Source organism: Centroberyx affinis, unplaced genomic scaffold (assembly GCF_046629955.1).
Source record: "Centroberyx affinis isolate AG114_WGS23_722 - 3 ecotype Tasmania unplaced genomic scaffold, CSIRO-AGI_Caff_v1 ptg000269l_1, whole genome shotgun sequence".
Taxonomy (NCBI): domain Eukaryota; kingdom Metazoa; phylum Chordata; class Actinopteri; order Beryciformes; family Berycidae; genus Centroberyx; species Centroberyx affinis.
The window spans coordinates 104,654-126,706 of record NW_027278949.1 but is presented as its reverse complement, the minus strand read 5'-3'; the positions used below and the strand labels follow the sequence as shown (position 1 = coordinate 126,706).

General features: G+C 40.4%; 4 protein-coding genes across 4 annotated transcripts; all 4 read right to left on the bottom strand.

Moving 5' to 3' along the window:
• Positions 1–792: 792 nt before the first annotated feature.
• On the bottom strand, positions 793–7,233 carry LOC139667685 (E3 ubiquitin-protein ligase TRIM21-like). Its single transcript, XM_071547177.1, has 7 exons — positions 7,092–7,233; positions 4,567–5,141; positions 4,160–4,255; positions 3,150–3,383; positions 2,479–2,626; positions 2,364–2,390; positions 793–2,263 (listed from the first exon to the last, which is right to left on the bottom strand). Exons 2-7 carry the CDS (start codon positions 5,137–5,139, stop codon positions 1,719–1,721), a joined length of 1,623 nt encoding a protein of 540 aa, XP_071403278.1. The 5' UTR covers positions 5,140–5,141; positions 7,092–7,233; the 3' UTR covers positions 793–1,718.
• Positions 7,234–7,834: 601 nt separating this feature from the next.
• On the bottom strand, positions 7,835–10,781 carry LOC139667774 (E3 ubiquitin-protein ligase TRIM47-like). The gene is made up of 3 exons (XM_071547267.1): positions 10,747–10,781; positions 9,418–10,107; positions 7,835–8,348 (listed from the first exon to the last, which is right to left on the bottom strand). The coding sequence occupies exons 2-3, from the start codon at positions 9,997–9,999 to the stop codon at positions 8,088–8,090; spliced, it is 843 nt and encodes a 280-aa protein (XP_071403368.1). The 5' UTR covers positions 10,000–10,107; positions 10,747–10,781; the 3' UTR covers positions 7,835–8,087.
• Positions 10,782–11,504: 723 nt separating this feature from the next.
• LOC139667755 (E3 ubiquitin-protein ligase TRIM39-like) lies at positions 11,505–15,536 on the bottom strand. The gene is made up of 7 exons (XM_071547245.1): positions 15,433–15,536; positions 14,524–15,104; positions 14,299–14,394; positions 13,954–14,187; positions 12,751–12,898; positions 12,623–12,649; positions 11,505–12,515 (listed from the first exon to the last, which is right to left on the bottom strand). Exons 2-7 carry the CDS (start codon positions 15,100–15,102, stop codon positions 11,935–11,937), a joined length of 1,665 nt encoding a protein of 554 aa, XP_071403346.1. The 5' UTR covers positions 15,103–15,104; positions 15,433–15,536; the 3' UTR covers positions 11,505–11,934.
• Positions 15,537–15,834: 298 nt separating this feature from the next.
• Positions 15,835–20,761, bottom strand: LOC139667633 (E3 ubiquitin-protein ligase TRIM39). Its single transcript, XM_071547131.1, has 6 exons — positions 19,775–20,761; positions 18,901–18,996; positions 17,874–18,104; positions 16,947–17,094; positions 16,806–16,832; positions 15,835–16,642 (listed from the first exon to the last, which is right to left on the bottom strand). Exons 1-6 carry the CDS (start codon positions 20,759–20,761, stop codon positions 16,089–16,091), a joined length of 2,043 nt encoding a protein of 680 aa, XP_071403232.1. The 3' UTR covers positions 15,835–16,088.
• Between the last annotated feature and the right edge of the window lie 1,292 nt (positions 20,762–22,053).

Sequence of the window (22,053 nt, the reverse complement as noted above, 5' to 3'; positions counted from 1 at the left end):
CTGTACTGACAATAGGAAGAGGAGGAAGCAGAGAAGGGGGCAGTAGGCCATGGCCAAAGGAAATAGCTAAAAATTCTGCCTGATATTACCCATTATTAGCCAGCTAGCTTGGCTTTATACAGTTAGCTGGTGGACAGGCATGGTATTAATACCTTTTAGGGATACTTTTATAAATTTCTACAGACTCTACAGAAATTGTTGCTTGGCACTTTTTCCTGCACTGTTAATAGGAGGAGCAGGGAGCAGCAGCTGATTCTGCACTGGTGAGGAGTAACTAGCTGGCCAAATAGCTATGGGATAAGATAACAATGAAGTTCATATTCTGCTTGATTTCACTTGTCACAGATAGGCTTTACACAGTTAGCTGGTTGACAATCAAAGCATTCATTACAATTATAGGGATAGGCTTGTCAATTTTCTCTCATGCAAACTCATACAAACACTTACAGCATTTTTTCCTGCACTGTTAATAGGAAGCGCAGGGAGCAGAATAGGCCTATAATATCTCATTAATTATTTGAATCTTTTTGCAGGATACACTTAAAAATCTAATTGGGCAGGGTCATTCCACAAAGCTGGTAAATAAATGAATAAATAACTAAATGAAAAAATAAAATTGTCTTGAACCAAGCCTGTCCCCCTCACTTCTGAAATGATGGCTCCGCCCCTGCACATGAATCTTGCCAGTCAGAAACATCTGTCCGTCACCACTCACTGTGGTTTATTTAATTTCAGTCAGACAACTCACATATTGAATATAAAAGTTTTTATTGAGAATAAATGTAAATGCAGACTTTATTTTGTCACCAGGCTCTATTTTGATCATTCCGTGCAAGCATAATGTTTTAGAATCATTCAAAGCAAGCTGGGACCCCCAAGAATTCACCCACAGCACAACCAAGCCGGTATCCCACTTTGTCTCTCTGCGGGGAGCCAAAAGAGATATACTATACTTGAAGAAAAAGTATGTGCATAGTCAGGGCTGGGCCCTGCAACACCTCCACAAATGAATTTACTGATCAGTTATTGGACTCATCCCTGATTGAAATTATGGGTTTTAGGGACTATAGCCTATATTTCTGATTGGTTGCCATAACCATACTTTCCCCTGTTAAAAATCTGTCTAGGAGACACAATTTTGTTTTAGTTTGCACAGGAAAAACCTAGCCAAATTTTATTACCCCCACCCACAAAATTGGAAGGTTATTATGTTTATGTTTTCAACCCTGTCTGTCTATTTCTCTGTTTTGTTAGTTAAGATACAGTATCTCAAAAACCTCTGGGATCTGGGGTTTCTGAAATGATTATAGTTTTTCAAGTGAAAGAACAGGATGACATCCCATTGCTACAACTTAGCTGCATTTAGTTCCAGCATGTTTACCTTGTTGGAACACATCAAAATCATTTTCATTTATGAATTTAAAATCTATCATAAACAAACTCCAGCAGATGTTACTTGCTTTTTGTAAATAGACTTGATTGCATTACTGTGAAAATAAGTGATAATTTAGAATTTTATTATGTTGGACTGCCAACATAGTCCTACTTCTAATTACCACTTGGAGGTTGGTTGGCATGTTTGATATTTTTGAGAATGTGAGCTTAAGATAACTTTAAATGGATTTTTTTGTATTGCATATCCTATGCATTAGAACTCCTACAACACACCAGTAACACACCTGCAAACACACACACATTTTTCATGACATGAAGAATCTCTAACGGTGTTTCACAGCAGAGATGATCAGAGGATCAGAGTTTTTCTCATTTTCTTTAAGATGTGGACTGAGATATGGGTAGAGCTCGCCAGTGAACAAACACTCAGTAAAAGAGTAGATGTGAGTACAAGCCTTCACATCATAAAAGGACACAAGGCCTTCTTCGTAATCCACAAACATTCCCACCTTCTGAGGTTTCTCTATCAGGTTAAGGCGAATTGGTGGGTCTGTCATGGCTGCATACTGTTTGTCATCATAATGTACAGTAACCCAGTAACCGTTGTCTGGGCTCAGGGATAGTTCCCCCTTGTGGTTTGCGTCACTACTTGCAATCCCCAAATCCCACCCTGTCTTGTTGGTGACCTCTACCTCCCAGTATGACTTCCCAGAGTTCAACTTGTTGAGACCCAGGACGCTGCCAAAGTGATCAAATCTCTCCGGAGCATCAGGTACTTCCTGGATCTCGCCTCCGTCTCTCACTTCCTTCCCATCGTCAGAGAGAATAAGGTGTGTGTGTGCGGAGGTTGGGTCCAGCTTTACATCCACTGAAAACCATATATGGCAAATTATTGTATGATGTGATAGAACAAATTTGAAAGTCTATCCTTTGTAAGATATTTAGAAAACATAAAGTATGCAACACACCTGCAAACTTTGGAAATCTCTGAAGTTCTGTGAAGTAAAACAATAGTATTAGAACATTTAGGCCTACCTCTACAAATAATTTAAGTACCATTTACCTTCATATTTCATCTCTTACCAATGGAGGTCAGCTTCTCAAGTTTCTCTTGAATTTGTTCCATCATGATGGTTGTGATTTTTCTCATGGCGCCAAAGGAGAGTGACGTATCAAGACCTAACTCTGTCCAATCTCTGCCATCATCTTGATCTGAAAGAGATGGGTAGGTCTGAGCATGAGAGAGAGAGTGAGAGAGAGAGAGAGAGAGAGAGAGAGAGAGAGAGACACAGATGCACCAACAACAAAAGATGACAAACAAAGAAGTAGGCAGAAAGGAGGAAAATAAAAAGATATACAAGCCAGCAGAGGACACAAATGAGAGCAAAACCAAATAATTAGATAGTTGTCATTTTCACTTTTTATTACATATAATGAGGGAGCATACGGTCCATTTTAATAGTCAAGTTAAAGTTGGTGACATTTTCATACATATTCTTACATTTGCTGTTCTAAACATCCAGTTTAAGGTAGGTCTTTCCTGGGAGAAATCCACTGGCACACTTGAAGTGTATTCTATTTTTCTGGCAAATACTGTAACTGTTCCAAACAGGTCCCAAGTATTCTAACAGTATGAAAACACATTAGCAAGTAATGTAGCAATGGCTATAGCCAAGTTAAGTAACAAGCATGCTAATGTTAGCTAAAGTAACTATATTAGTATGTCATTAAAACCACCAGTGCATTCCTCTCACCTGCAGAAAATGAATGTGATCCTCCAGAGCAGATATGTCGTCCAGCTCAGAGATGGTCTTCCTGAGATTGCTGATCTCTGCTTGCAGCTCGTTTGTGAGTTCTTTTGCCTCTTTTTCCACAATGTGTCTCCTGTCCTTCAGTGGCTGAAGAGCTCTCTCCTGGGCTTCCTCTACAGCGGTGATCACAGCTGTGAACACAGCATCAATCTCCCACCACTCACTGTCCAGCTGGTCCTAAAAATGGGAGAAAATGCTGCATTGTTCATTTGTTTGATTGCACATTCACACCAAAAATGTTTGGACCACTTCAATCAAACTTTGGACTTTGGAGCATTTCCTCCTTTAGTTCGGGTTGTTTGGGCAGGTGAGAACAATTCCATTTGAATTCAGGTGTGTACCAAATTACCACACTGAGACCACCTGAAAATGCAGGTCTCAGCCCTCATCCAAGTGGACTGTGGTGCGGTTCGTTAGAAGTGAGAACGTAATCGTACCAACTAGGAACAACCCCAAAACATGGTTGGAGTATGTTGTTTATTGTTCAATCGTTTATTGTTTGGTCGTTGTTTTAAAGTGATGTTGAACCCCCAAATTTGCGATTCTCTGTTATCTGTTGAGGTGATTGGAGAATTCTCTAATCGTCTCTACCGTCTCTAATTTTTCAACTATGGTTCGGACCAAAGAAAACGGACTGTAGGTGTTAATCGCACCTGATTTTGATGAAATTTGGAGGGATGACACATCTTGTTACTGATTGCCCATGGGGCACCTGCATCATTTGTGGGGGACAACATGTTTACTTGTTTAATATATATTGCCGTTTAAATGAGTGTTGAAAAAGACTTCACTTGGGGTGTCCTGTCCCGTGGTCTAGAGTACGTAAAAAGACTCGATTACTTCTGGTTTTGGTCTTGGACTTGGCCCCCTTTGATCCTGGTTTTGGTCAGTCCTATCAGGACTTGTAGGATCTCATGAGCTCAGGATTTCAGTATGTCTCTCATAGAGCTTACCATGCAAACCTTCAGAGATGTGCTGATCTCCTCCACCTTATTTTCCCTCTTCTTTATTTTCTGCTGCAACTCTGTCTTGGTGTTGTCAAGCTCAGCCTGTAGTAGACAAACATGCAAGTCAATATCAAACTTTTTACTTTCCATGGTACATGCTGTAATACAAAATAATGAAAATCCAATGTTCTCTCCACACCAATAAAACAGTTTGATGTTTTATCAATGTGTTTGGGCTATATGCCTTTATCAGGTTGCTGTCTATTTGCGCCTTTTTTGGATATGTTTGTAACTTTACACATGTACCTAATGCATACAACTAATATACCATAACGTATTAAAACAAAATACACACTACTTTTGAATCAGTAAGTAAATAATTTGTCCCACATGTCTCCCATATATTACTTCACCTTCTTCATATCCCACTCCGCTTCCATGGAGACAACCTCCAGACCTTCCTCCATGCAGAGCGCACAGATGCATCGCTGCTGTTTCCGGCTGTACAACTCTAGGGGGCGACCATGAGTCAGGCAGGCCCTCTCATCCAAGTTCTCCACAGGCTCCACTAACCTGTGGCCCTTCAGTCTTTTGGTTAATGAATGAGCCTCCAGGTGGATCGAACAATATGAGGCAAGACACACAAGGCAGGACTTTTCAGCCTTAAGCTTTCTTCCGGTGCAAATGTCACAGGCCACCTCGCCGGGCACCCCAGTGTACTCGCCGTCCTGTTTTTTTTGGGTCTTTTTCAGCTGCTGGACGAGGTTCCTCAGGACAATATTCACCTCCGGGGTTTTCCTCAGATGCTGCTTGCACAGAGGGCACATCATGTCGTTGTAGACGATGTTGCGACGCAGGCAGGACTTGCAGAACGAGTGACCACAAGCTGTAGTGACAGGCTCCTCAAATACATCCAGGCAGATGGAGCAGGCCAGATGCTGCTCCAGTGACACTGGCATGCTGGATGGCGCAGGAGAGGAGGCCATATCTGGTTGAATAGAGCGACATAAGGTTATATATGGGGCTTCAGTTTCAGATTATTATATTATGTTATTATGACTGATGACTTTTTTGTTGTGTACTCAAATAAATCATTCAATCAAACTTTATTTATATAGCACCTTTAGTGCAAGATAGCAATACAAAGTGCTTAAGAAGATAAGAAGATCAATAAAGAGATAGAACACAATAATGAACATCAGAATATACAGAATATATTAATAGTATTAATAATCACAGTAATAATAAAAATATTAATAGTAAATAATAACAATAATAATAATCATAATCATAATAATCATAATAAAGTACAGAAAATAGTAAAGTAAGTGTTTAGCTTTTTAAAAACTAGTTTCTCAATGATTTTGCTTAAAAAAGAAAGATTTGAAAGGATCTAGGTTATTTTCTTGAGGAGAGGATCCACAATCAGCTTTCAGTGCCAGAGACAAGATACCAGTAAACAGGGATTGGAAGTAGGACCTCAACCTATACCCAGTTCCTCTCGTCTTAACAGTGGTGGGGATTGGGTCAAGTGAGCAGGAGGAGGGCTTACTACTTCTTTCCTGAGCATTCCATCATCAACTACAGCAAAATGATTCATCTTTTGCCAGAAAAGGCAGAGGGTTGGTTTATAGCCAACCTGATTTCTGTAATCTTGTTTCTGAAGAACACTGCAAACTCTTCACATTTTGATGTAGAGATGAGGTCAGAGTGGCTTTTTAGAGCTGGATTTATAATGTTTATCTAAGTGAACAATGATTAACAATTATCATTTGAATTGTATTTCTATTTGTGCAACTTTGTAATGTTTAACAGGGCATATTTCCAGTATTTGCTTGCTCTCTATGGGTCGTAAGGTCATGAAGCTCATTACTGTTTCTGCTGTCTTGGCAACACACTTGCAATGAAACTGTTGTCAGCAGGTCACTTACCTTACCCTTTCTTTAAAGGGGCAGTGAGTAAGATTTTTACTGACCCATAACACAATACCCGTGACTCAACGATTGCATCACCAGATGCTGAGATTTCTGGCTTTCAAAACTCACTTTCCAGCCTATACTCTGTGGAGGAACAAAATGTCTGCACACTTAGGTCCATGAGAGTTTCTTTATTTAACCAAGCTTTCAGTCTAGTTGACCTTGATCAGGGCAACTATTTAAGACACTCCTGATCCCCCCCCCCCCCCCCCAACCTATTACAGTATTTCACATCGTCATATGTTACCCCTTCACTGGATGTTTCTGTTGGATCTAATAATGGATATCTTAGCTAGCTTACTTGTCTCTGCTGTAAAAAAAGGGACGGGGGGTGGGGGGGTGTTCCAGAGATTTGTGTAGGAGGAGGAAGTTGTATCAATATTGTTGCAGTTCCTATTGGTTACCAATAGAGGCTGATAAAGTTCATAGATTACCTTAACCAGCAGGGTTTTAGTAGATAAAGAGATGCAATGCACTAGAAAAGTCTGAATGTTTACCAATAGGCATATTTTCTTTCAGTATTGTGCACAACAGTGAAATATGTTTGAGTGTACGCTAATACTGTGATAGCTGTAAGGTATAACCAGTTACACACCCACAGGATAATTCAGCCTTGGGCGTTGTGTGTACTCGCCCTACCAGGTAGTCACGAAAGGATTGAGACACAAGAAACCACAAACATTTAATCTGTTAGTTAACCGCATATTATAAAGTCCCAATCTATTAAACTACAGACAATCACAGAGTTAGAAAGCTCCTTTTATTGTAAATACTTTGGTTTTATTTCCTCAGTAGTTTTTGACCTTAGAGTAAAAATCACAGACAATAATTAGCTTGCCATTCTTCCCTTTCTTTGGAAATTGATAGCATATTTCAAAGGATACAAGACATAACTGTATACGCATAGAATAAGCTCATAAATTAATTATTATATATGGAATATAATACCACCATTACTGTACCTTATAGCTGTTGAGATTCTCTTTGCCTAAAAGCTCTTCAGGTCTTGCTCTCTCTCTCTCTTTCTTTCTCTCTCTCTCTCTCTCTCTCTCTCTCTTTGTCTATATCTCTCTCTCCCCTCCCCAGCGTGTGTTCTTATTTCAGTTCTTCCTCCCTGTGTTAAGTTTCATTTCTCTTGAAAAGCTCTGCTAGTCACTTCCTTTTCTGAATGAAAGAGGCAGGTCGGCATCCAATTGTGCCCCAAATTATGTGGGAGGGTTTCTCTCTCTGTGGGTGTGCTGCATTTTCAACAAGTTCACACAGAGCACACCTTCGACCTGCCAAGAGGCTTTGCTGTGCTATTGATTCATTCTTTTTTGTTTACAGTCCTGTCATTAGCTTAATGCTAAGCCTATCTGACTGGCAAGCGGAGAGTGAATGATATCCTCGATTTTCATTTTTGAGGTAAAAGCATAACTCCAAAAAAACTTACCATTAACCATTTAATTTCTATTTATTCTTTTTTTTTTTTACCCCCAAGAAGCAGTTTATTTTTTTGCATGGTTCATAATATGTTAAAATATCAATGATATTTAGTCATCTGGTCTAACAAAAACATAAAAAAAAAGAAAAAGACACATAATTGACATTAAAATGCTACAAAAATAAAACAAGAAAATCTAGTTCTTGAAATTTCAGTGTTACCTCACATTTTTACACACTGTCTAATACTATGCAAGTCAATAGCATCTTCTTTATTTGCATGTTACATGGTTGTTGTTAAATACAGATCAATGCCAAAAGAATAATATATCCTACAGGCAATACATTCATATGAATCCAATCAATTGGTAAACCAGACATGTCAGTCTCTTAGTCACTGTAGTTTATATCATTAATCCTTTCAGGAAAAAACAAGTTTGTCCCCCAACTCTTGAAGCAGTCCTCATCACTTGTGACCAGCCATTGGGTGTCTAGGTAGGTGTGTAAATCGTTGTTAAGACAAGACAGTGTTGTGCTTAAATGTCACTAACCCAGACCTGTAGGAAGTGGAGATTGTCCTCGGTGTCAGAGAGCTGCTCCAGCTCAGCGTCTCTTCTCTGTAGCTCAGTGATTTCCTCCTCCAGCTCTTTGACGAGCCCCTCAGCTCGTGTCCATGCCTCCTTCTGATTTTCTCCAGTTCCTTCATTGAGGTCCACAGATAGTTTGATGTGTTCAACTTCACCCAGTCTCTCCTGAATCATCTGCTGAAGTTTCATCCTCCTCATTTTTAATTTAACCTGTGGAAAAACATTAAATAGATCAGCAGAAAAAGTACATACTGATACTAATACTATAATTTATTTAAAGGTGCGACGTGTAAAATCTTTTAAACATCAATATATAATTGCCTGATTAATTAATTGTGATACCGTTGTATAATAACCGCGAGACCATGGTCGACATGATTGATGGTCTCTATCTCACACAAGTGGTATTGTTAGTGCTTGCCTTTCTCAAAATTAAGACCACATTTCCAATAAACCTTGTTGCTTGCTGTTGCAAAGTGTATGTTGATACTTGTCCCCTCTGTGTGGCTTTGTTTTCTCTTTTGCTTCACTGAAGACAATGAACACCGTCTGCTGTTTACAGTAGAAGAACAGCGCCCTCTTCCTATTTTGTGCCGTAAATCCATCCAGCAGATTTCCCACCAAGACCCTGTGGTACACAATATAAAATAGACACTCCTCTATATTGGTAGCCCAGTAGAGGCAACCAAGCTTCTCAGTGATGGTTTTGTTGTTTACAATAATTATACTAATGTCTTAAGATTAATGTGGTAATGATTTATTGATGTTAAAATTCGACATGCAACACCTCTGAATTGAATTAATGTTACAAAATACAAAGTGTGGGGTGATGAAATCAATGGCTAAGCAGCCCATTCATGTTGCATTGCTAGTGCTGCACCACAATAACTGAACTGTGTGGTGTTTCTAGATGTGGTGCGCTTGGTTGATTAGACCAGTGGTTCTCAACGTGGGGTCCTGGGTCCTTGAGGGGGTTCCAGGGGGTCCCCAGCAAATTGATAATGTGTTAAACTTCACCATTATATCATTTACAAGAAGTTAATACAATTAGAGAATGTAGGAGAATGACTATTTTGATCATAGTTTCTCTGTTATCTCTCTACCTACAATATAAACAGTCATAGAATTCTGGACAAAATCATATCTGAACAATAGAAGTATTTTCAGATTTAGGTCAGAGAGAAAAAATCTCATCAAATGGGGATCCGTGGCTCTAATGTGCACTAAAGTAGGGGTCCTTGATATGAAAAAGGTTGAGAATCACTGGATTAGACCTTACCTTCTTCCTTGCAGCTTCCTTGGTGATAGAAACAATGTGATGGCCCCTGTGGTCTGTCTGGACACACATGGCACAGATGCACGTCTGATCGCTCCTGCAGAACCTGACTAACTGCTTCCCATGCAGTCGGCACACAGAGTCCTCCAGGTTCTTCAACACACTGATGAGACGATGGCGCCCAAGCACCGCATCCCGGTAGTGAGGCTCCAGGTGAGCGTCGCAGTATGAGGCCAGACACACCAGACAGGACTTAACTGCTCGATGCTTTGCCGGGCAAAGATCGCAAGGCACTTCTCCAGCTCTTAAAGGGACAGCTGCGTCCTCACTCAAGGCACCAGCAGGTAGCGTTTGGTCCATTTTGAGTTGTGGCCTGGTGGGGAACAAGGCCTTGCAGAGGGGGCACTGGCAGGCCCCATGGAGCCTCCAGTATTCTCCTATACATCCCAGGCAGAAGCAGTGTCCACATGGGAGGGAAACGGGCCTGGTGAATTCTTCCAGGCAGATGCAGCACTTGGGAAGCTCAGACATTAAGCCAAAAGGCAGTGACTGACTGTCTTTGTGTGGGGGAGTGTGTGTGTGCATGCACAGACACACATGCACACGACTTTAGGTCAGATATGGCCTGGTTTTAACTTTCACAGATTTCCAAGACAAGGCGGTGTATTATTCCACTGATTGCTCAACGTGTATCTGTAGAAAACAAGGACTTTCGTTTTAGCACAGAGAAATACAGCTACACCTGACAGCCAGCTAGCCTGATTTAAGGCCTGTTGAGTCTTGTTGATAAAAGTGTTATTCTGGAACAGTCAGAATACAAGACGTCACTTCTGATTCTGGAGTCATGTTTTGAGATGAGTCAAAATGAGACAATAAAAGATAATAAAATAACAACAGAGATCAGAAAATTGGTCACACTTCATTTGGGATAGTCCAATACTGACACTCAACTTACTATCAACTGACTATAATACGTCACTACACCACTACTATAATATGTCATATGTCAAAAGGTCTAGTAAGTTTCAGGTGACACAGTAGTGTGAAAAGAAAAAGATTTTTTGTCACCTGATATTTAGTTTAGTATCAGCATTATCCAAAAAGCGTTACCAGAAATTAATTTATAGCTGTGAGAAATCAGCACAATGCCCACCACTGACTAAAACTTACATCCAAAACATTCACTGCAGACAAATATAGATTCTAGTTGAATGTCAACAAACATGAGTCATCACTGCCACTTGACAAAAGCTTACAGCAATAATAAACAAAATCTCAAGTCTTTACATACAGAGAACTGAATATTAGAATAGAAATAGACAGTTCACTCACCTGTCTTGTGTAAAAACCAGATTGTCTTTTCTGTGGCTCTAACAGTGCTGAGTAAAGTGATGCTATTGGTCCGTTCCTACTCGCTAGGCACGGACACACTATCAGTACTAGGAAAGAGGGCGGCACTGTTGGACTATGACACACTCTGTCATTTCCTCCATGCTCATAAACTCTACCTGGAAATGCAGGTGTGGTTCGTCATAACAAACCAGCTGGATCTACAGTCCACACGATCAAAATAAAAGCACTGAACTCATGCATAATTCAGCACTAATACAAATGCACTTTTGCATAATATACAGAGTGTATTGTTTATAGAATCTTTATTTTGATGGGCAAATTGGATAAATGTTCACAAAAGATATTAACATACATTTAAAAAGGAAAACATGTTAAAGAGAAAATTACAAATAATTTGTAATGTAGCTGACCAGATACCATCCATACTTTTATAGGAATCCTACATTTGTTAAATTAAAATAATAAGCTGTGTACATTCATTGCTGTGCCTTCTCATGTAAAGATAACATTGATGAATAACTGATAACATTTATGTGTGAATGATCAATTTTAGAAGTAAGAGATTCCACAATATGTTGATAATCAATCTCAAATCTCAGCCTTTCTTTTTTAGATTAACAGCCTGACATATTTTAAATTATGCAGTGTTTTTTTTTTGTTTTGTTTTTTTAGCTTTTCCTAATTGGATGTAATCCTTCAATGCATGCAAATGTAATTCAGTATAATAGACTTAGGGTTAGTTAATATATTTATTCCTTAACCAGCCTTTATTTTGACAAAGAAAATATATAGATCCTCAAAAAATTGTATATAGATATGTATGTATATATGTGTATATATAAAACCACTTTTAAAGGGAAAACATGCTAATGAGGAAATTCCAAAATTATCAATCATGTAGCTGACCAGATACCCTCATCTAAATTAAAATTATAAGATGTGGCCTTGCTGTACTCATGTGCTCATGTAAAAATAATATTGATAAAACATTAATAACATTTATGTATGAATGATTGATTTTAGAACTGGGATAGATAATCAATCTCATATTTTTTTATGTTGTTTTTTTCCGACGACTCTGCATCTTTTGAATTATGCAAAGTGTTTTGAAAGAGTTTAATCATCAATTGGAGTTGTGAGGTTTCACGTGACAACAGCACTATGCAGTTATTCTTTAGCTTCAGAGGCAGTGTGTATGCGAGCGAGGAGATACGCTGTATAATCTCCTATAAAGGTAAGAACCAAAGGCTCTGATTTTTTTGCCTTGCTGTACACATAAAAGTAGGGGAACAGTTTTTCAGTGAAAGACTCTCCTTTGAAAGAGTAAATATGTGACTTCTCATTCACGTCATAGAAAGAGACCCGGCCTTCCTCATAGTCCACATAAACTCCTACTTTTCTTGGCCTGGGATTCAGGTGAAGGGTTTTGTAGGTAGTGTTGTTAACTTCGTAATCAAAGCCACTCTTTTCCAGGGCAAAGAACCCATTTTCTCTTGTCACGTTGACCTTTCCCTTCCTGGATACTGTTTCCTTGGCTACGCCGACATCCCAGTCATTCCTCAGGCCCACCTGGACTTCCCAGTAATGGCGCCCAGAGTTGAAGCCCTCCTTCCCTAAAACCATGGGACGGTCAAACCTCTCTGGGTTATCAGGCACTGGATTTGCAGTTTTTGATATCTTCACACGTGTGTCGCCCTCAGAAAGAGAGAGGTAGCGACTAGCAGTGTTTGGATCCAGGGTGACTGACTCTGAGAAAAAGAAGTTTAGTTAAAGCACAGCTCTTATTTTCAATGACCATAATTGCAATTAATTGCAAATAACATTTTTAAAAGTCAATTCAAGTGACTGGTCTCACCTTTAAACTCTCTCATTCTGTTCAGTTCTGTAACATGTACAAACACAACACCGCAGTTATTTGGGAAACTCTTAAGCCAGAGATTGAAGCAACATTTCACTGATAAAGCAGATGCGTCAGATGCTCACCCATGTTTGTCAGAGTTTTCAGTTCTGCTTGAAATGCATTCACAAGATGAGACACGGCTCTCCTCACCATCCCCACACACACATCTGAGTAAACCCTGATCTCAGACCAGTCCTTGGTAGTTGGATGGGTGCAGAGGGCCTGGAATGTCTAAGATGATTAAGAAACACATGATCATGAATGGCATGGGTTTATTTTTGATTATGTTTTATTTTAATCTCAACTGTCTGTACCCAAAGAGTCATTCTGCAACTTGACATGCTGTCATTGAAAAAAAACAAAACAGTTTGAATATACAATCTTTTTTGGCAAATAAGCTCTTTAATCAACTTATTGTGTGACAAGAACATTGGAAGCATATCATGGTGGGTAGACAGGTTTTAATGAGGGGGTGGAAGACACCAGGGAGCCCGTCCTTTCAGGACTGGTCTACTGAAATTGGCAAAGTAGCCTCTTATGAGCAAATGTCTTATAGATGCACTGATAGGTAGGACAAATATATCGAAAAATGGGGAAAATATATTGTATATCTAAGTTCAGGTAACAGTGATTGTCCTCTGTTTGGAGTGGTAGCACAATAGGCCTATATGTTACTTGGAATGTATCACTTGGAAAACCTGGCTTACTACTATTAATAGAGGTCCCGTTTTGGTGGGGGTTTTTTTTATTTTTATTTTTTATGTATTTATTCTTTTAAATACATAAATAAATTTAAGTTCATTAGTTAATAACATTTTCTTTTCTTTGTCTTTTGTAAAGAGTTTTTTGATGTTTGTTATTCATGTTTTTTTGTCTGTGCTGTGTTAAAAATTTGAAAACTTTAATAAAATATAAATAAAAAGATAGGTAGATAGATAGAGAGATAGATAGATAGATAGAGAGAGAGAGAGAGAGAGAGAGAGAGAGACACACACACACACACACACACACACACACACACACACACACACACAATTATTTTTCTGTTATTTCTTTTTATTTAATAATTTTATTGAAGATTATTCTCTTGTTACATGCTTTGGCAATATTTTTTGTTTGTGAACTATCATGCCAATAAAGCACCTTGAATTGAATTGAAGAGAGAGAGAGAGAGCAAGAGAGCGAGAGAGAGAGAGAGAGAGAGAGAGAGAGAGTGAAACAAAGTAGGCAGAGAGAAGTGTTGCAGAGTTATTGTATGTTGTTTTCTTATAGTAGAGCTGACTGACTTGCAGAAGGTGAAGGTTGTCCTCAGTCTGTGAGAGCTGCTCCAGCTCCGACTGTCTCCTCTGCAGTTCGGTGATTTCCTCCTGCAGCTCTTGAATCATTGCGTCCGCTTTGTTTTGGGAGCTTCTCAGCTTCTCCTCGATAGACGCCTGCAGTCTCGTCTGCATCAACTGAACACGACTCATCAGAGCAGTGAAGAGCTTATTGCTGTCTTCCATCTCTTTATTTGCTTTCTCCTATAATAATAATAAAAAAGAAAATCAAGTCATTAGTGGAGCTTTACATTAAATGCAACATTTTTGGCAAAACAAAATTGTGAACATCCAGAAAGTTTTCCCAGTACTCACTGTGCCCATCTCAGAGGACCGTGTGATTTCCTCTATCTTTTTCATTCTCTCCTCAATCATCCTATGAATCTCTCCTGTTTTGGACTCAATCTTCTCCTATAGACAGAAAATATAGAATCTCAAGATGAAAAGTTGGATCAAATCCCATTATCCTTTGAGGCACACCCACAAGCTCTCTGGGATATTTTCCACCTGTACATTTAACTGAATAAATTAATATCTTACCTTCTGCTGAGCCCCCTCTTCTTCAACCGGCACTGTGTCATGGTGTCTGTGGTCTGTCTCAGTGCACAACACACAGATGCACATCTGTTCATCTCTGCAGAAACGTTCCAGAAATCTGTCGTGCTTCTTACACACCCTCTCCTCCAGGTTCTCCACCGGGTCGATCAGCTTGTGTCTCATCAAGGAGGGAACTCTCTGGTGAGGCTCCAGGTGGGCTTCGCAGTACGAGGTCAGACACACCAGGCAGGACTTCAGGGCCTTGAACTTAATTTCCGTGCAAACATCGCACGTCACCTCCCAAGCTGCGGCAATGCACTCGGGTACATCAAGTTTTCTCTTCTTTATTTGCACCGAAATCTCCTCCATGACTGAGTTTGTGGAGACCTCGGGCCTTGCGTAGAATCTTTTATTACATTTTGGGCATTGGCATAACTCGCTGTTGTCCCAGTGCTCGCTGATGCATGCCTTGCAGAAGTTGTGTCCACAAGGCGTGGTAACCGGATCGCTGAAGACATTCAGACAGATCCAACACTTGAACTGATCCTCCGGCAATACGGCGTGAATACTAAGTGATGACATTTCTACGGGAAGAAATGTGCTTTGTATGAATGTTTCTGGTCTTTGAGGTCTTTTACAGTATGCACAGTAGCCCCATGATGGGCATAAACACAAAGATAAGGACACTATAAGGCAAAATTTTAGATGAAAAGTCAACTTTGGAATCTATTGAATGAAGTCTATTTTTAGGATGTTAACAATGTGAATGCTGACCGCGCCCGATGACTCACTTGCCATGAATCAGCTTGCAGATCTTTTCCCCGAATCCATTCATACAGACATAATGTTCTGTATTTTGTGAAAAATGGAACAAAACAAAACGGAACACATTTGGATGGAAAAATAACTCACCCGATTCTTGATTGCTCTTTGACAATGTTTGGAGATTTTCCTACTTACACATACAAGAACTTAATTACGGCACCACAAACAATTCAATACTCTTCATCTCTCACGTGGAAGTGGTTTTAAACACAAGCCTCAGATGCTGGGGCAGCTCTAGTCGCTCAAGTCTTGAGTGGGTGTGGTAAAGTGACATCACTTTGCTGAATAGAAACCGAAAGCATTTTCCAACAGTCCATCAATCCAACTTAAATTAAATTAAACCAGAGCTTCTGAAATTTTGGGAACATTTGACACGATATTTATTGTTATAAACCATGAACACACTTCTCTTCAACATACAACATTTGGCGCATTAAAGAGGCTAAATCAAATTAACATGCAAATCACTAAACCAGAGGAGTAAAAAGTAAACTGTTTCATTCTTCACTTTTCAGTTATGATTTAGTAAAGTGTCATGCGTTCAAGGCTTTGCAGCATGAGTTGGACATAGATGCATAAAATGTACAATTAATATATTTGTCAAGCTACACTATTACAAATATACATACAAATAAACCAACAAACCACAGTCTCATGAAAATAGGTTTAAAAGGTTTGTCTACCACAAAACAGTTTAGCTTTCATTCTCACAGGAGCTTTCCAGTTTTTCTCAAACTTTTTCCTTAGCTTTGCTTGATTAGAGTCTTCTCGCTGACGGGACAGATCACCATGGTGTCAGAGGCTTTGTCGCAGCAGTACAGGTAAAAGAAAGGCAAGATCTTGTCCATGAATCTATCCTTGAACGTGTAAATGTGGGTCCGGGCCCTCACGTCATAAAATGACACTTGCCCCTCCTCGTAGTCCACGTAGACACCCACCCGTTTGGGCTTGTTGTCGAGGGTCAGCAGTAACGGTGGGGACGTTGACACCCGGTACTCCTGGCCTTTCTTCATGGCCAGAGCCCAGTAGCCTTGGGCGGTGCTTACAGAGATCCTCCCCTTTCTGTTGACAGAGGATCTGGCCACGCCCAGGTACCAGTCGTCCTTGTCCCCCACCTGGACCTCCCAGTAATGTCTCCCCGAGGTGAAGCCCTCGTGGCCCAGGACGATGACCACCGTGTCAAAGCGATCAGGGTGGTCAGGGAGGTCCTGCCACGCCCCCAGGTGCCTCACCTGACGTCTGTCCTGAGAAAGCTGCAGCCACGGGTTGGCTGTGTCGGGGTCCAGAGTTAAATCCGCTAGGATTGAAAGAAGAGAAAGATACAAAAGGATCAGAGAGTTTTGTGAGGGTTGTTAGATCTTAGAAAGGTGATTAGCACAGTGCCAATTGTAACAGGAGTTTTCCCATATATATTATAACGGTGAAGGTGAAAAAGAGTGATGGATGCAAAAAAATTTTACCTGTGTATTTCAGAATCTTTTTGATCTCTGTAACATCAAAGTAAAAAATTATCGTTAGACATGCTAAGTTTAGGCGATTTGATATAAAAAAATAAACAGTAAAACATAAATGGGCTATGGGATTGCTTAGGGAAATCCTACCACTTTCAGCCAGTTTGTTTATCATCTCGTTTAATGTTGCCTGCAGTTTGGACACAGCTCTCCTGGTGATGCCAACACACATGTCAGTGGGAACATTGGTCCCAGACCAGTCTTTGACAGATGGAGGAGTGCTAAGGGCTGGGAAACTCTACAGAGAAATACAGTACAATAAATGAAATATAAGTAGGTTTTGATCCAAAATGAGATATAGACAATTTTAATGAGCATGGGCTCCCTTGCTTACAATATAGAAAAGTTTACAATATAGTAATTGTGTAATCATCTGTGTTTTAGAAATATTAAGCAATAAATATCAGGAAACCTTTTTCCAAAATGGATATACAGTATTTTGGAATTAAACCCTTCAAATGATCTTATTTAAATAAACTGTAAACAAACAAGACCATTGCTGAGAAGATTGGTAGCCTCTACCGGCCTCTACTGTGCATTTTACATTGTGTGCCACCGGGTCAGATTTGGTGGGAAATCTGCTGAATTGCTTTACGGCACAAAACAGGAAGAGGGCGCTGTTGTTCCAGCAGAAACAAAGCTAAAGCTTTCAGAGTTCCTTGCAATGACAGATAGTCTGAACGAGTGAAATCTTGATGAAAACATCACTTCCACCTTGTTTATCCTTCTTGTCAAAGCAAAAAATAAAATAGGGAGTGATGCCACGGAGGAGGGACAAGTAGCAGTTGTCTTCTACAGAAAACAACAGGGTGTATGAGATGTGATCTTAATTTTGAGAAACACTAGCACTAACAATACCACTGGTGTGAGATAGAGGCCAATCTTCAAGACCATGATATATTGATGTTTAAAAATGCTACACATCGCACCTTTAAAGCCTGTTTTTAGGGCAAAATTATCCAAATATATACAAAAGTGACACCCAACTTTGCTCTTCACAACAAAACGCTCTCTCACCTGTAGGAAGTGGATGTGGTCGGTGCGTGCCACGTTTTCCAGGTCTGTATTCCTCCTCTTCAGCTCAGCGATTTCCTGCTCCAGTTCGGTGATGAGGCCCTCGGCGCACCTCTCCGTCTGCCTCTGCTTCTCCTCTATGGCCAAGACCAGCTCAGCCTGCGTCCTCTGGATGGAGCGCACCAGCTCCGAGAAGACCTGCATGCTGTCCGCTATCTCCTTCTGGGCGCTCGCCTGGGAGTGGAGCGTGACAATCATGGATGTCAGTTGAATTTCATTTTATTTAGAGCTGATACCAGTTTGAATTTTGATGACTTTGGCGACCCCTTGAGTCCCTTGGTGGTAGTGTTTTACATCTCTGTACTCGCCACTGCCTGCTTTGGTTTAGGCTCTATCTTTGCCATGAGTCAATCCTGCATAATTTCTAGGGAATCATAGCCAGGGGACACAGAAAACACAAAGCTTAAACTCTAGCACACAAGCTTTGGTCTTTTTGGTCTTCTCTGGACAGAAATGCTATTGCAGTAGGTATTGTTATAGCCTCATAACATTGTAATCAAATGTAACAAAACATGTCAGTGAATTCATTTACATAAACGTTGAATTCTGAATCCCAGCTCTTATCCCAATTATTAGGTATTTTTGGGATAAGCTCTTCCTCTGCCTCCTCATATCCCAATCACACATATCCCTGCGTATAAGAATAAATAGAATATTCTGAATATTATCATGAAAACAGAACTTACACTGTGAAAGGCCAAATATTAAATGGATAAGGAACCTATTACCTCAGTAGTTCAGCTAATATTGGGCGTATCTCAACTATCATATCTTGGTTTCTCATCATTGGGGTATAATCTTATCTGGGCTATTGTAAACAGGATATGCTGTTTACTTTAGTCGAATATTAATTCCCATGTAAATATACTTACTGACACTATTAGCATACTATACCACATACAGACTTGCAAACCATATATGCCAATTGATCATTTGATCCCATGAAATGTTGATCCCATATGAGTCTCACTTTGTTGAGCTCCACAGAGTGTTTGATCTCCTCCACCTTCTTCAGTCTGTCCTGGATCATTTGCTGGACGTCTATTTCTGTCCTCTTCAGCTGCGCCTGCACAAGAGGATTTCACAAGCAGGTTGCAATGACAATGACAATGACAAGCGCGCACTTGTTAACTTGATAAAAACATCTGTGCTGAACTGCACTTTTATCGTCATCATAGTCTTATAGGAAGAGGTATTTCATGTTATTTAACATTATGTAACACAAAAAGTAAGAGAAAAAGTTTGGTGTGTCAGTAGGGTATTGCAGAAAGTGGTTTTGCTTTACTGGGTAGTATAGATAGAAAATGCTTGGTCCCTATCAGAAAATGATCTCTGCAGCAGATTGGACTATATAAACATTTCTGAGAAGCAGAGCTGCTCTGGAGGCAGAAATAATCTGATTGGTTGAGTTAAACCTCAATGGGCGGAGCCAAAGAACCACAGTTTTTCTGAGCGCAAGTTAGCTAACTGGCTAACTTGAATGTCAAAGTAGGAACTCTGGTCAAAATATAAATAAACAAATATGAATGGCTTTTTTCATTCATTCAAGATCATGGTATTGATGTTAGAAGGTCAGAACTAGCATAGCTATAGGCTAGTATGGCTAGTTTTAACTTGGAAGATAAGATAGGCTGGTGTCTCCTCTCTTGCCCGTTGTCTTTTTTCACTGGACTTTCACCAGTCTCGTTACCAGAAAAACTGTGATTCTTTGGCTCCACCCATTGAAGTTTAACTAAACCAATGAGATTATTTCTGCCTCCAGAGCAGCTCTGTGTCTGAGAAATGATTGTATAACTAAAACTCCAATCTGCATATTTGAGTAGTAGCCATTAAATCCCTCTCACCTTTTTCTCTGTCCATTCCCTCTCTACAGGGACAGTGTAGTGCGCCCTGTGGTCTGTCTCGGTGCACAGTACGCACACGCAGGTTTGATCCTTCTTACAGAACAGCTCCAGGAGCCTTTCATGCTTCGGGCACATCCTGTCCTCCATGTTGGCGACAGGCTCCATCAGCTTGTGCTTGGTGAACCTGGCCGTGTGGGACTTGAGATGCTCCTCGCAGTAGGAGGTCAGGCACACCAGGCAGGACTTGACAGCTTTCGGCCTGTCTTCCCCCAGGCACACATCGCAGAGGACCTCCTCCCAGATGAGTGGTGGAGATGAAGTTTGGGGAGCTGGAGGCGGGGGAACTTGTGGCGAGGGTGGGGGCGTCGTTTGGGGCAGCGGTGGTGATGGTCCTTGAGGCGTGGCTGGAGGTGACATTTCGCACCCTGGAGGTGGAGATGATGGTGATGGCGGTGGAGAGGTTTTGGGCACATGCAGCGGAGGTACCAATGGTGGTAATTCCTCTTGCAGTCCCATGAATGGCTTCTTCTCTGCCGGTTTCTCCTTTGAGCCTTCTTTCTTTCTCCTCTCCTCCTCCTGCTTTTGTTTCAGCTCCTCCAGAACCTGCTGCTTCTGGTCTTTCTCCAGGAGCCTCTCCTCATCCTCCTTTTTCCTTCTGTCCATGGTCCACTTCTTCTCTTTCTCCACTTTTACCTGTTCCTCCTCCTTGCTTGCCTTTACCTCCTGCTGTTGCTCCACGCTTCTAACCCTGATCTCTTTGAATTGCTCAGCGATTTCCCTCAGAACAGTGTTAACGCTAATATCGGGCCTTTTGTAGAAGGACTTCTTGCACATAGGGCACTGATACAAAGGGCTGGTCTTCCAGTATCCCAGGATGCAGCTCTGGCAAAAGTTGTGTCCACAGGGGATGGATACAGGGTTGGTGAAGACGTCAAGACAGATGGAGCAGTGCACCTGCTCTTCAGAAAGGTTGCCAGTAGTGGCCATTCCTACACGGCGGAGAGGCAGGGTCATTTTCAGCACAATCAACCCGCCTTTGGACGGGGCATCGAACCTGCTGTGATATCGAGGTCGCTAGGGTTAGATGGCATTAATTTAATTTGGGTCACTTGCATGCCAAACTACTAAGCAAAGCACAATGAGGCTCATTTATAATCCTAAATCCAAGCATTTAGGAATTTTAAGATGAGTTGATCTGAATGAATTGAATTGATCTAAATTCCAAAAACAGTGGGTCACGTTGATTTTCTCCAATTTTCTGTGATATATTTAAAACTGTTTTGTTTTTTTTAAACTGTTTCAAATATATCACAAAAACTAATTTCTGTCCTCACCTAAGGTGTTAATGCTAGAGGTATTTCTGTCAATTTTGACACAATTTTTGAAATTACTGCATTATCAGATCAGAAGTCTAAGATAAAATCAAAGAACATTTATAAATGAGCCCCAACTAGTCTCTGAGGAGTGTTGTTTTTTGTCCTTTTATGAACAATAGTTCTTAGTGGAAGGGTCACTTGTGATGTTTAAATTTTGATCATTTTTGACATTTGCGTCTTTAATTGCCCCTCAAGCTGAATATATTGTGCAAGTTTAATTAGCATATACACTGTCAGCATGTCTGTGGAGCTGTTATTATGTGAGTCTGCTTTTTAGCACGATGAGAGAGAGAGAGAGAGACAGAGAGAGAGATAGAGATAGATTATGAATACAGGGCTAGAAAAAGGCCTAGCTATTCATGGCAGGCCAGACACAAATAGCTAACATCTTTCCAAAAATATTGGTCTAGCCACTAACCCATCTTGCAGTGCTTCCCTCTTCTAAACCAGAACATATTTCTGGCTTATTTCAAGGCATTTAATCACTGCAGTGCCTCAAAAAAAGATAAACTATTATAGCTGTGATCAAACTCTGACGAAGAGCAGTTGTTTCATGAAATGTCGATCTGCTCGGTGTTAATAAATTGACTGCAACAGAAGCCTTAGTAGGGGTGGACTGTGTTTATATTCAGATCTAACCCTTTACTGTACAAAATCAGAATGGCATTTGAAAAGAGCAAAAGAGAGAGAGCAAGAGACAGACAGAGAGTGAGAGAGGGAGAGAGAGAGAGAGAGACAGAGAGAGAGAGAGAGAGGGAGAGAGAGCTTTTTTTAAAACCACATACACAAATATAGCTAAGCACCTCCAGGTCTCAGCTCCAACCAGCCATATGCTATTAAAAAAAAAAAAAAATCCAAAATACAAACAACACTCCCCAGAGAGACATACTGGTGGGTAGAGAA